Below are 15,066 nucleotides of genomic sequence, written 5' to 3'. Positions count from 1 at the left end.
AATAGAGAAAAATTTAAACCAATTAATTTCCACACCTTAAATACATACATGCCTCCCTAATTTTTTCACATCTTACTCATCTGTAGGAAACCACTTCTCATGGAAATACTGCTTGATATAAATAGTTTCCTTACCAGTTTAAAAACTAACTCACCCATATATACAAAGGGGTCTGAATTGGAGACACTGGTCCCTGAAGACTGCTATGGTCTATGAGTGCCACTACTTGATCAATGTACACAGCCAAGCAGTTGGTTGCCACTTTCTGCCCTGATTAGTACCAAGCATGTCGATCTAACAAATACTTAAAACAAGATGAACGCTAACATTTCAAAAAGGAATTGCGAAAGAAAAATAAATCTGGGACAAAAAAGTGCTTTACAAAGGTTTTTACAAAAATGTTTAACTTTGACTTACTGTTCGAGGTTGAGCTTATTAAATATCTCCACTGTTGTTTCTAGAACTTTATCAACATAGTCCACACGATCAGGATAACACTTCATAGCGAGATTAATGAGAGAGACTTGTAAAGATACAACGTCCTCCGAAGGCATGTCTTGTCTCGACTGGAATGTTCAGAAAACCATGGAATTTATTTTAAACAATTAGAAGAGGAACTACCACCTGAGAAGTTTGAAAGTTTTGAGAACTTAGCAACAAAGCCATACAAACCTGTATTACTGTAGCCACCTGCTGTGAAAATATGTCAAAAAGTTTAATATCTGTTGGAATTCCAGGTCCATCTTCACGGTGAGCAAATAAAGCTAATCTAAAAAAGAAAATAATCTTTATTTAAAAGGATATAGGGATCTGGGTAGTGGGATCATGGATGACATTTTATTCTTTATGCTGTTCTGTATTTTCTCCAAGTGTATTTCTCCTAGAACCTTTCTCCTAAAAAGATTTTTAAGAAGGACAGGGAACGTAGCTGACCATTCCCTCAATTCATTTTTAATGAAACAGTTTTACCAATGATGCCTTATTTCACTGTATTCTTACCATACACAACAAATTTTCGACAGGCCAATTCTGCCAAATTAATTAAGTAGATATGGATAGAAATGTATTAAAGGTGATAAACGTATTCAACAGTCATGATTAGAAAAAATAATCTTTTAAATATAAAAAGCACCTAGACTCTTTTAAGACACTGCATTTTTACTACTGAAAAGTTTAAAACACAACGAATTCTAAAAGTAGTAAAGTTAACTTCTATTTACCACATCTTAAACTATACAAAATAATGTCTGTTCCATTATCACTAAGTGTTTATCATGGTTACAACTAGACGCACATTTTGTTATGCACAGAAGAACCACTACTGACAGAAACAGTTAAGTGACAATACACCCAACATAGGAAAATCCAGTTATTAGCTTCCATTAAGAGTATGCCCAAATAGAGGACTTTACTGGTGGTCCAGTGGTAAAGAATCCACCTAACAGTGCAGGGGATGCGGGTGGGATCCCTGGTTGGGGACTAAGATCCCAAATGCTGCGGGGGAATTAAGCCTCCAGGCCACAACTACTGAACTCACACACCTCAACTAGAGAGCCTGTGTGCCGCAAACTACAGAGCTCATGCGCCTTGGAGCCCACATGCCACAACAAGAGAGAGAAAACCCGTGTACCACAACTAGAAAGAAGCCTGCGTGCCACAACAAATGATCCCGCATGCCTCAATGAAAATCCCACATGCCGCAACTAACACATAGTGCAGGCAAAAAATAAAATAAATTAATAAAAAAAGAGAAATGCTTTAAAAAAGAAAAAAAAAAGAGCATGGCCAAGTAACTTATAATTCTTAATGTCCAGGACTGACAAGATAATTTGAAGAATTCTGCTATATAAATTCTCAGACTTTAAAACTAATAACTTAGATATTTAAAATATAATAAAACGTATTTGCAGAAATAAATCTACACTTGGGTTTCTGGTTTCATAATGTCAATGAGTGTATGCTCACAAGTAGGACACATACTATGTACTAGCACCCAGCATGCACTCATTAAAGCTATTATTAAAGGCCAAGTTTTATACTTTTAACAAAGACCAAGGGCTAAAGAAGTCAAACTTAAAGAGGATTTACTAACATTTTTAATACTTGAAAATTCTTCTTTAAAAACATGTGATGATGCAGTGATTACCTGAACGTCCTTTTTTTTGGTTTTTTGCAGTACGCGGGCCTCTCACTGTTGTGGCCTCTCCCGTTGTGGAGCACAGGCTCCGGACACACAGGCTCAGCGGCCATGGCTCACGGGCCCAGCCGCTCCACGGCATGTGGGATCCTCCCGGACCGGGGCACAAACCCGTGTCCCCTGCATCGGCAGGCGGACTCTCAACCACTGCGCCACCAGGGAAGCCCTACCTGAACATTCTTAATCATCTATATTTATGGCTACTTGATAAAGAAGACTCCAGATCAAACTGGTTCCCACTGAAAGATAACTTTCTTTTTTTTTTAATTAATTAATTTATTTATTTTTGGCTGTGTTGGGTCTTCATTGCTGCACGCGGGCTTTCTTTAGTTGCGGCGAGCAGGGGCCATTCTTCGTTGTGGTGTGCGGGCTTCTCATTGTGGTGGCTTCTCTTGTTGCGGAGCACGGGCTCTAGGCACATGGGATTCAGTAGTTGTGGCACGTGGGCCCAGTAGTTGTGTCTCACAGGCTCTAGAGCACAGGCTCAGTAGTTGTGCACAGGTTTAGTTGCTCCATGGCACGTGGGATCTTCCTGGACTAGTGATCAAACCTGTGTCCCCTGCATTGGCAGGCGGATTCTTAACCACTGTGCCACCAGGGAAGCCCAAGATACTTTCATCATGGTAAAAAACAAGTTTTGCTCTTCAGTGATCTTTGGATTTATGACTAACATCTTAGGTCTATATAATGTCTTTAAATGCCAATTAAATGCATAGATTAAAATATATTACCTTCATGACCCCTGTACAATTAAGAGCTAAACTTATTTCATGCGTAAGCTAGACAAGTGCTTAGTAAGTACTCAGACTTACAGAACTAGTGTAACTACATCAAAAATATTAATAAAGATGGAACAGAAAAAAAGAATTCACAAAAATGTTTTAAATTCATTATTCCCAAGTCGGAACATCTGCCCTCCAGTGTTGGAAATTCTTACCTATCAATTAAAGCAATGATTATGTTTTTCACATTTACATTTTGGTGTAACTCAGCACAGGCCCGAAGAAAAGGATTCAAAGTTTGAAGGTGGAATTCGTCAGGGAAAACCTGAAAATCATATAATACTCAATTATTATTAAAACCAAATAGTAAAGATCAATTAGAAAAAGCATTTCACACAATATTCTGGACTTAGTATTTAAAGTTCATATTTGTGGGGAAAAAAATCATTTTAATCTTATAAAACCAAATTCAAATACATCACTTTTAAGCCTCTCTAAACATAACCCCAGAAAGAAATATTCTATTAACCAAAGTACATCTACAAGTTTTTTTCCAGGTTTATATTTATTTATCTATTTAATGCTCCTGACAATTTTATAAGGATCTCTGTTAGTCCCATTTCAAGGTAAGAAAAATGAGACTCAGTAATGCCAAAAAATGACAAACCAAAATATCAAAATTTTAAGTTAAGGAAGATCAGTATTTTTCCTTTGCATCAGCTTCCAGTATGGCCCATCTGGCAGTGTTAACAACTCTGTCTTTATTTCCCTTTTTTCTTTTTTTAATTGGGGTATAGTTGTTTTACACTGTTGTGTTAGTTTCTACTGTACAGTGAACTAAAGCTCCCTGTGCTATACAGCAGGTTCTTATTAGTTATCTATTTTATACACATTAGTGTATGTATGTCAGTCCCAATCTCCCAATTCATCCCACCACCACAACCCCACACCCCCGCTTCCCCCACTTAGTGTCCATACATTTGTTCTCTACATCTGTGTCTCCGTTTCTGCCTTGCAAACCAGTTCATCTGTACCATTTTTCTAGATTACACATATATGCATTAATAGACAATATTTGTTTTTCTCTTTCTGACTTACTTCATTCTGTATGACAGTTTCTAGGTCCATCCACGTCTCTACAAATGACCCAATTTCATTCCTTTTTACGGCTGAGTAATATTCCTATGTATATATGTACCACATCTTTATTCATTCATCTGTCGATGGGAATTTAGGTTGCTTCCATGACCTGGCTATCATAAATAGTGTGCAATGAACATTTGGGTGCATGTGTCTTTTTGAATTATGGTTTTCTCTGGGTATATGCCAGTAGTGGTATTGCTGGGTCATATGGTCATAATTCTATTTTTAGCTTTTTAAGAAACTTCCATATTGTTCTCCATAGTGGCTGTATCAATTTACATTCCCACCAACAGTGCAGGAGGGTTCCCTTTTCTCCACACCCTCTCCAGCACTTATTGTTTGTAGATTTTCTGATGATGGTCATTCTAACCAGTGTGAGGTGATACCTCATTGTAGTTTTGATTTGCATTTCTCTAATAATTAGTAATGTTGAGCAGCTTTTCATGTGCCTCTTGGCCATCTGTATGTCTTCTTTGGAGAAATGTCTATTTAGGTCTTCCATCCATTTTTTGATTGGGTTGTGTTTTTGATATTGAGCTGCACGAGCTGTTTATGTATTTGGGAGATTAATCCTTGTTTGCTGATTTCTTTGCAAATATTTTCTCACATTCCAAGGGTTGTCTTTTTGTCTTGTTTATAGTTTCCTTTGCTGTGCAAAAGCTGCTAAGTTTCATTAGGTCCCATTTGTTTATTTGTTTTCATTTCCATTACTCTAGGAGGTGGGTCAAAAAGGATCTTGCTGTGATTTATGTCAAAGAGTGTTCTTCTTGTATTTTCCTCTAAGAGTTTTATAGTGTCCAGTCCTACATTTAGGTCTTTAATCCATTTTGAGTTTATTTTTGTGTATGGTGTTAGGAAGTGTTCTAATTTTATTCTTTTACATGTAGCTGTCCAGTTTTCCCAGCACCACTTATTGAAGAGACTGTCTTTTCTCCATTGTATATTTTTGCCTCCTTTATCAAATATAAGGTGACCATATGTGCATGGGTTTATCTCTGGGCTTTCTATCCTGTTCCATTGATATTTTTGTTTTTGTGCCAGTACCAAATTGTCTTGACTACTGTAGCTTTGTAGTATAGTTGGAAGTCAGGGAGTCTCATTCCTTCAATTCCATTTTTTTTTTCTCAAGATTGTTTTGGCTATTTGGGGTCTTTTGTATATCCAAATTTTAAGTCTTTTTGTTCTATTTCTGTAAAAAATGCCATTGGTAATTTGATAGGGGTTGCATTGAATCTGTAGATTGCCTTACGTAGTAGTCATTTTCACAATACTGATTCTTCCAATTCAAGAACATAGTATATCTCTCCATCTGTTTGTGTCACCTTTGGTTTCTTTCATCAGTGTCTTATAGTCTTTTACCTCCTTAGGTAAGTTTATTCCTAGGTATTTTATTCTTTTTGTTGCAATGGTGAATGGGATTATTTCCTTAATTTCTTTTTCTGATCTTTTGTTGTTAGTGTATAGGAATGCAAGAGATTTCTGTGTATTAATTTTGTATCTGGCAACTTTACCAAATTCATTGATTACCTCTAGTAGTTTCCTGGTGGCATCTTTAGGATTTTCTACGTACAGTATCATGTCACCTGCAGAGACAGTTTAACCTTTTCCTTTCCAATTTGTATTCCTTTTCTTTTTCTTCTTGGATTGCCATGTCTAGGACTTCCAAAACTATGTTGAATAACAGTGGCGAGAGTGGACATCCTTATCTTGTTCCTGATCTCAGAGGAAATGCTTTCAGTTTTTCATCATTGAGAATGATGTTTGTTGTGGGTTTGTCATATATGGCCTTTATTATGTTGAGGTAGGTTCCCTCTATGCCCACTTTCTGGAGAGTTTTTATCATAAATGGGTGTTGACTTGTGTCAAAAGCTTTCGTGGCATCTATTGAGATAATCGTATCGTTTTTATCCTTCAATTTGTTAATATGGTGTGTCACACTGATTGATTTGCATATATTGTAGAATCCTTGCAACCCTGGGATAAATCCTAGTTGATCATGGTGTATGAGCCTTTTAATGTGTTACTGGATTCTGTTTGCTAGTATTTTGTTGAGGATTTTTGCATCTATATTCATCAGTGATATTGGTCTGTAATTTTCTTTTTTTGTAGTGTCTTTGTCTGGTTTTGATATCAGGGTGAGGGTGGCCTCGTAGAATGAGTTTGGGAGTATTCCTTCCTCTGCAATATTAAGAGTTTGAGAAGACTGGGTGTCTTCTCTAAATGTTTGACAGAATTCACCTGTGAAGCCATATGGTCCTGAACTTCTGTTTGTTGGAAGATTTTATTCACAGTTTCAATTTCATTACTTGCGGTTGGTCTGTTTATAATTTCTATTTCTTCCTGGTTCAGTCTTGGAAGGTTATATTTTTCTAAGAATTTGTCCATTTCTTCCAGGTTGTCTATTTTATTGGCATAGAGTTGCTTGTAGTAGTCTCTTACAATGCTTTATATTTCGGTGGTGTCCATTGTTAACTTCTCTTTTTCACTTCTAATTCTATTGATTTGAGTCCTCTCCCTCTTTTTCATGATGAGCCTGGCTAAAGGTTTATCAATTTTGTTTATCTTCTCAAAGAACCAGCTTTTAGTTTTATAGATCTTTGCTATTGTTTTCTTTGTTTCTATTTCATTTATTTCTTCTCTGATCTTTATGATTTCTTTCCTTCTACTAACTTTGGGTTTTGTTTGTTCTTCTTTTTCTAGTTGTTTTAGGTGTAAGGTTAGATTGTTTATTTGAGAATTTTCTTGTTTCTTGAGGTGGGCTTGAATTGCTGTAAACTTCCCTCTTAGAACTCCTTTTGCTGTGTCCCATAGGTTTTGGATCATTGTGTTTTCATTGTCAGTTGTTTCTAGGTATTTTTAAATTTCTTCTTTGATTTCTTCAGTGACCTCTTGGTTATTTAGCAGTGCACTATTTAGCCTCCATGTGTTTGTGTGTTTTATAGGTTTTTTTTTCCTGTAATTGATTTCTAATCTCATAGCGTTGTGGTCAGTAAAGATACTTGATACAATTTCAGTTTTCTTAAATTTCCCAAGGCTTGATTTTTGACCCAAGATGTGATCTATTCTGGAGAACGTTCCGTGTGTACTTGAGACAAAAGTCTATTCTTCCACTTTTGGGTAGAATGTCCTATAAAAATCAATTAAGTCTATCTGGTCTATTGTGTCACTTAAAGCTTGTGCTTATTATTTATTTTCTGTCTGGATGATCTCTCTATTGGTGTAAGTGAGGTGTTAAAGTCCACCAGTATTACTGTGTTACTGTTGATTTCCCCTTTTATCACTGTTAGCATTTGCCTTATGTATTGAGGTACTCCTATGTTGGGTGCATAAATATTTATAATTGTTATGTTTTCTTCTTGGATTGATCCTTTGATCATTAACGTAGTGTCCTTCCTTATCTCTTGTAACAGTCTTTATTTTAAAATCTATCTTATCTGATATGAGTATTGCTACTCCAGTTTCTTTTGATTTCCATTTGCATGGAATATCTTTTTCAATCCCCTCCTTTCAGTCTGTACATGTTGCTAGGTCTGAAGTGGGTCTCTTGTAGACAGCATATATAAGGGTCTTGTTTTTGCATCCATTCAGCCAGTCTGCGTCTTTTGGTTGGAGCATTTAACCCATTTACATTTAAGGTAATTATCGATATATATGTTCCTATTACCATTTTCTTAATTGTTTTGGGTTTGTTTTTGTAGGTCCTTTCTACTCTTGTGTTTCCCACTTAGAGAAGTTTCTTTAGCATTTGTTGTAGAGCTGGTTTGGTGGTGCTGAGTTCTCTTAGCTTTTGCTTGTTTGTAAAGCTTTTGATTTCTCCATCAAATCTGAATGACATCCTTGCTGGGTAGAGTACTCTGTGTTGTAGGTTCTTCCCTTTCATCACTTTAAATATATCATGCCATTCCCTTCTGGCTTGCAGAGTTTCTGCTGAGAAATCAGCTGTTAACTTTATGGGAGTTCCCTTGTATGTTACTTGTCATTTTTCCCTTGTTGCTTTTAATAATTTTTCTTTGTCCTTATCTTTGTCAATTTGATTACTATGCATCTCAGCGTGTTTCTCCTTGGGTTTATCTTGCCTGGGACTCTCTGTGCTTCCTGGACTTGGGTGGCTATTTTCTTTCCCATGTTAGGGAAGCTTTCGACTACAATCTCTTCAAATATTTTCTTGGGTCCTTTCTTTCTCTCTTCTCCTTCTGGGACTCCTATAATGCCAATGTTGGTGCGTTGAATGTTGTCCCAGAGGTCTCTTAGGCTGTCTTCATTTCTTTTCATTCTTTTTTCTTTATTCTCTGTTGCCGCAATGATTTCTACCATTCCTTCTTCCAGGTCACTTAACCATTCTTCTCTACCTCAGTTATTCTGCTATTGATTTCTTCTAGTGTATCTTTCATTTCAGTTATTGTATTGTTCATCTGTTTGTTTGTTCATTAATTCTTCTATGTATTTGTTAAACATTTCTTGCATCTTCTCAATCTTTGCCTCCACTCTTTTTCCGAGGTCCTGGATCATCTTCAGTATCATTATTCGGAATTCTTTTTCTGGAAGGTTGCCTATCTCCACTTCATTTAGTTGTTTTTCCAGGGTTTTATCTTGTTCCTTCATCTGGGACATAGTCCTCTGCCTTTTCATTTTGTCTATCTTTCTGCGATTGTGGTTTTCATTCAGCAGGCTGCAAGCCTGTAGTTCTTCTTGCTTCTGCTGTCTGCCCTCTGGTGGATGAGGCTAAGAGGCTTGTGCAAGCTTCCTGTTGGGAGGGACTAATGGTGGGTAAAGCTGGGTGTTGCTCTGGTAGGCAGAGCTCAGGAAAAGTTTAATATGCTTGTCTGCTGATGGGTGAGGCTGGGTTCCCTCCCTGTTGGTTGTTTTGCCTGAGGCAATCCAACACTGGAGCCTACAAGGCTCTTTGGTGGGGCTAATGGCAGACTCTGGGAGGACTCACGCCAAGAAGTAACTCCCAGAACTTCTGCTGCCAGTGTCCTTGTCCCCGCAGTGAGCCACAGCCGCCCCCTGCCTCTGTAGGAGACCCTCCAACACTATCAGGTAGGTCTGGTTCAGTCTCCTGTGGTGTCTGCTCCTTCCCCCTTGGTCCTGGTGCACACACTACTTTGTGTGTGCCCTCCGAGAGTACAGTCTCTGTTCCCCCCATTCCTGTCAAAGTCCTGCAATCAAACCCCACTGGCCTTCAAAGTCTGATTCTCTGGGGATTTCTCCTCACTTTGGCAGACCCCCAGGTTGGGAAGCCTGAGGTGGGGCTCAGAACCTTCACTCCAGTGGGTGGACTTTTGAGGTATAATTGTTCTCCAGTTTGTGAGTCGCCCACCCAGTGGTTACGGGATTGATTTTATCATGATTGTGCCCTCCTACTGTCTCATTGCAGCAGGAGTCTTTGGATGTGGGGTATATTTTTTGGTGAGTTCCAGTGGCTTCCTGTCAATGATTGTTCAGCAGTGAGTTGTGATTCTGGTGCTCTCGCAAAAGGGAGTGAGCGCAAGCCCTTCTCTGCCATCTTGAACCAATTCCAAAGTACAGCTACAATTAAACTAAAACTAACGATACCTAGAAAACTTGGATGTTAATCTTTTCTACATTTTTGGGAGAAAAAGACATTAATACAAAGACCAAGTTGTTACATTAATAGGAGAAAGGGATTTATTCAGGAAACCTTAATTCCTCTTCAATCAAGATTTTTTTCCAAAACAATGAAAATTAATGAAATATAAAATGAGTTCTTTAATACCCTGAAATGTTCTCACCTACCTGAATAATACACTCCATGAGATATTCTTGAGCCAAAGCATCCCTGCAATTCACAACTTGCTCCAATATGCCAGTCAAAACAATCTGAAAAGAGAAGAGAAAAATTTTTAGGAGTTAAAAAATTATTTTCAAAATCCTAAGTAACTCCTCTAATAACACATTTGAGCTATTAGTTTAAAAGTCATATTTTAGATTTTTCTGACATATACATCATTTCTAGACTAAACTTTGAAATTTTACAGAATTTTTAAATTAAAAATTCTGGGTTTCTATTTCATAAAAGCCAAAGTCCATGTCATCAGTTTTTTTTCTTTTATGGTTTGTCCTTTTTGTGTCCTAGGAAAGCTTTATGTAATTCAAGGTTACAAAGATTTCCTTTGTGTTTTCTTCTGAAAGTTTCGTAGTTGCAAATTTCACACTTATGACTTTGATCATTTTTTTTTAGTTTCTCTACATGAAAATGGGTTGCAGTTCAGAGGCTTTGTTTGCATACAGATGTCCAATTGTTGCAGAATCACTTGTTGAAAAGGTTGCCTTTGCACCCTTATCAACAATAGTTGATTATATACATGTGGGTCTGTTCTGGATCATCTCTTCTAGGGGTCAGCAAACCTAGTTTAATGCCCATTTTTGTAAATTGTTTCCTCATTGTATTTCCCTGCTTTTGCACTACATTGGCAGAATTTAGTAGCTGCAAACTATATGGCTTACAAAACCAAAAAATATGTACTATCTGGTCCTTTACAGAAAAGGTTTGCTAATTCCTGATTTATTCTCCACTGATGTATGTGTTTATCCCTTTCACCAATACCAGATTATCTTATTGTAGCTTTAGAGTAAATCTATAGTTAAAATATACTAAATCTCAATTTAAAGAAAATTGATATCTTGATAATATTGAGTCTTCCAATCCACAAGCACAGACTCAAAATATATATCTTTTAGTTTATTTAAGTCTTCTTTGATTGTCAATGGTTTTCAGTGTAACATTATTTTTAAAAATATTTCAATTTTAAAAATCAGACTTCAATTTACATCTCACGACATAAGAAAAGATGAGAAGTAAAAAGATATAAACCTGTTTATAACGTTCCACATTTACACCTTCCAACTGACTGAGGCGCACCAAATTTGTTCCCACTAAAATCCTTAGTTCTTGTCTTTCTCGTTCTCTTTTTTCTCTATCTCGGCTATGTCCCTGATGCTGCATTCGAACCCAGAGCTTGTTCATTTCTGCAAAGTTGAGTAGTACAAAATCCATGGAATCACTGATATCACCAGTTGTTTCTTCACTGCAAAGAAATGGAAAAATCTTTATATACAGTATTTAAATTATAGGAAAAATTACTACTATTCCTCTTCTTTGTGCATTTCCTTCTTACCTCTTTAATACACCAAATGCTTTATGAAAGACACTTTCAACCTCACTGGCTCAGTGCTCAATTTCAAAGGGAACAGACTCAAGAGAAAAAAATATCAGGGAGAGGACACAGTTCAAGTGTAAAGGGACAAAACGCTTCCCCCACCACTCCCTTTCCTGGGCCAACTAAACATGTTCTTGGAATTGTATTCCATTAATTCAAAAGGCCTAAAAAAGTTGACACAAGTGTCACTGTTATCTCATCATTTTATTGTTGAATATTTTATGTTTTCAATTGGAGTATAAGCTTTGTAAGCTCTGCAAGGGAAGATACCAAGTATTTCCTCCTTATTTTTACATCTCCTAAGATGGTGAACTTAGGAGTTTTCAAAATTTTTTGCTTATTGCCTAATTAAATGCTCAAAACTGAGTCAAATCATAATAAAGCAAATAACCTCACCATCTTCTCTACACCATTAAATTTTTATATTTTCTATACCATTTAAACTTTTTGTCTTGTGCATTGGTTAAATTTTTATTAAAGTTTTTCTTTTGAAAAGGAAATGATGCAGATATACTAAAAACCACTAAAATATACACATTAGAAATAAATGAATAAACTTTAAAAAAAAGGGAATTAAGTTCCTCAATCAAGGGAACGTGTCTCATGAATAGTTCACCCAGTTGGATGAGACCACAGCAGGCTGACCATCTACCCTTTTTGTGGGATAAAAGCACAATGGACTCGGATGCTGGAATACTGCTCACATAAGAGATAGGGCTCTCTCTGAATGGCTTTTTGCTTTCTGTTTTGGAGTTAATATCTAATTTGTGTGCACAGATAACTGAAATCACTAATACTCTGGGGTAACTAGAAGTTGACAAATTATAAAAACTGACAGACATTCAAGAAACAATATGAAAACTGGCTAGCTCATAGAAAAAGTTAAGCATATTTCATTATTTTATCACAAATACCATTTTCAAAATGTAACTCATTTAAAAAGTCACATTTTCAAAGAATATCTAATGGAATGAAAAATATGCTCTCAATTATGTTGCATGAAAAAAGCAGGTACTAATAATCCACACATAATTTTCATAACAGTACATTTTGTATCACATCATATATACTGAGGAGTTCTGTGTCTCAAAGGAAATCTATACACAAAATGCTACCAGTGGGGATTCCCTGGTGGCACAGTGGTTGAGAGTCCGCCTGCCGATGCAGGGGATATGGGTTCGTGGCCTGGTCCGGGAAGATCCCACATGCCGCGGAGCGGCTGGGCCCGTGAGCCATGGCCGCTGAGCCTGCGCATCCAGAGACTGTGCTCCGCAACGGGAGAGGCCACAACAGTGAGAGGCCCGTGTACCGGAAAAAAAAAAAAAAGAAAAAAAATGCTACCAGTGGCTGACTCTGGGCAGGAGAATTATTGATTATTTATTTCCTTCTATATACTTTTCTATACTTTTTGTATGTTTTACAACAAAAAATACTACAATTAAATCAAGAAAGAAAAGCACTTACTCTGTTGGCTCTCCTTCATCAGGTAAGATGTTTCTGGTACACTGAAGTAGATAGTTTCGAAGAAACAGGCCTCTCAAAGGGTGCTGCACACCTCGGCACATTTCTACCAAATCTTTCAAAATATCTTTCCTGGATTGAGGAAATGACTTGACATATACAACTCCAACTGTGATCAACAGATAACTAGAAGAATTATGAGGCAACATTAGATTAGAAATATAAAATACTCAAGTCAAGAATTTGATTATATTCAAACATAGCATATACAAACATTAAAAAAACAAGACAGGGAGCAGGTTTTCTCCTGCACAATGAAGAAAATATCGTTTGATTTAAAATATAACTGTTTACTGACACCCCTCCATTTTTATATATATATCATCACCTTTAAACACATTAGGTCTCTTATAATTGTCATTATATTAATTTTTCTAGTAGTCAAGAAATTAAATAAAATATGTCCATTTTTCCTATTTCCAAAGTTCCTCAATAATCTATAAAAAGTAAAACTAATTATACTCTAAAACCTTAATCACTATCGGAATGTTAACCTCTATTCGTTAAGAAATTAAATAACCTTAAACTTGGTTTAAAAAAGCTGCTGATTTTAAAGGATATAACATAAAGTGGGAAATGCAGATATAAAAGCCCTCAGAGTCTTAATAACTTACAGCCTTGGGATAATGTTTCCAGCATACTGTACAAGTTCATAGAGATCTGCCACTTTTCTTCCTTTAGCAAACTCATCTGTCAGGTAAACTTCCAAGTAGTGCAGTTCATCAGAAATAGCCATATCTTTTAATTATCATTAAGGATTCAAAGCTAAGTCAACCTAAGCAATACTCTGCAACTTGTTGGAGTCATTAAATTATTGGGCAAATTTCTGTTTTTCTTTTTTTTGATATTGCCATTTCTTTATTTTATTTATTTATTTATTTTTTGGCCACACCACGCAGCTTGTGGGATCTTAGTTCCCCAACGAGGGACTGAAACTGGGCCATGGCAGTGAAAACCTAGAATCGTAATCACTAGGCCACCAGGGAACTACCATATTGGGCAAATTTCTTAAACGTTAGTCATGTATGAGAGCATTTTTAAATTAAGTAAAGACAGAATTTCTTCTGGGCTTTCCCTACTTTAAAATGAGGGTTTTAAAAGATGTCTGGTAAAGCAAGGCAACAAAAACAAGATTGCCTGTCAGACTACTAAAGGGTTTTGAAATGGCAAAGCATTGATTTCCTTTCCATTTCAGAGTCCTGCATGACAAAATCTTAGCATTAAAGAACCAACTGCCTAGGGACTTCTCTGGTGGCGCAGTAGTTAAGAATCCGCCTGCCAAAACAGGGGACACGGGTTTGAGTCCTGGTCCGGGAAGATCCCACATGCCACGGAGGAACTAAGCCTGTGCGCCACAACTACTGAGCCTGTGCTCTAGAGCCTGCGAGCCACAACTACTGAGCCAGTGTGCTACAACTACTGAGCCAGTGTGCTACAACTACTGAAGCCCGCAAGCCTAGAGCCTGTGCTACGCAACAAGAGAAGCCACTGCAATGAGGAGCCTGCGCACCGCAACGAAGAGTAGCCCCCACTCGCCGCAAATAGAGAAAGTCCGCGCACAGCAACGAAGACCCAGCACAGCCCAAAACAAATTAAAAAACAAACAAACAAAAAGAACCAATTGTCTAATACTTTCAATAACCTTCATGAGAGTCTGAAAATTGAGATGTAACAACAACCCACTTGAAATTTAAGCATAGAAAAAGGGTTTCTGATACTAAGTTTTTCTTTTTCTCACTGAGCACATTTGCATGGAGAAGGAGTACTATTTGGTTAAGACAATAACACAACTTCAGAAAAACTTAAGGAACAAACAAAAATATGGCCTTATCGAGAAAAAAGTATGATCAAAATGTTCATTCTTCAGCATTCAAAAGATACAAAGTTCATAGTAGCTCTTTGGTGATAACATAGAAGTCCGAAGTTCACCAAGCATATTAGAAGCATGTTTCAGAGCATCCATAAGCTTGTTTTTGTCCTACAGAAATACCAAGAGAATTGGTGAGAATGCTTAATTTAAATAAACATTTAACTTGGTTATATAAACTTTCACCAAGGATCTGTTACACAGTTTTATAAGTATACAGCACCTAAAGTATTTTAATCGCATAAAAATCAAGTTTAGTTTCACCCTGCCTTCTCTTTACTGAAAAGAATAAGAAACATAGTTCCTCACCAGGGCTGCAAAGCTTACCAAATCTAATTTATCTAGGGCTGCAAGCTTCCTGGCAATAACTCATCTTTACAACCCCTAGCAACACTGAAACTGTAACTCCACCAATTCATATTTTACCTGCAATAA

General features: G+C 36.9%; 1 protein-coding gene across 2 annotated transcripts in view; it reads right to left on the bottom strand.

Moving 5' to 3' along the window:
* Positions 1–15,066, bottom strand: part of VPS35 (VPS35 retromer complex component) — a 41,469-nt gene that overhangs the window by 9,224 nt on the left and 17,179 nt on the right. The window contains exons 3-10 of one of the 2 annotated variants that reach the window (XM_019932460.3): positions 14,646–14,742; positions 13,379–13,502; positions 12,708–12,890; positions 10,898–11,111; positions 9,820–9,903; positions 3,135–3,244; positions 673–769; positions 418–566 (exon numbers count right to left, since the gene is read on the bottom strand). In XM_019932460.3, the coding sequence (XP_019788019.1) occupies positions 418–566; positions 673–769; positions 3,135–3,244; positions 9,820–9,903; positions 10,898–11,111; positions 12,708–12,890; positions 13,379–13,502; positions 14,646–14,742 (1,058 nt within the window). The remainder of the gene's footprint in view (positions 1–417; positions 567–672; positions 770–3,134; positions 3,245–9,819; positions 9,904–10,897; positions 11,112–12,707; positions 12,891–13,378; positions 13,503–14,645; positions 14,743–15,066) is intronic. The other variant, XM_019932461.3, reaches the window with a different exon arrangement.

Source organism: Tursiops truncatus, chromosome 19, assembly GCF_011762595.2.
Source record: "Tursiops truncatus isolate mTurTru1 chromosome 19, mTurTru1.mat.Y, whole genome shotgun sequence".
NCBI lineage: Eukaryota > Metazoa > Chordata > Mammalia > Artiodactyla > Delphinidae > Tursiops > Tursiops truncatus.
Note: the sequence above shows the minus strand (reverse complement) of the source record. Positions and strands in the feature narration are given on the sequence as shown.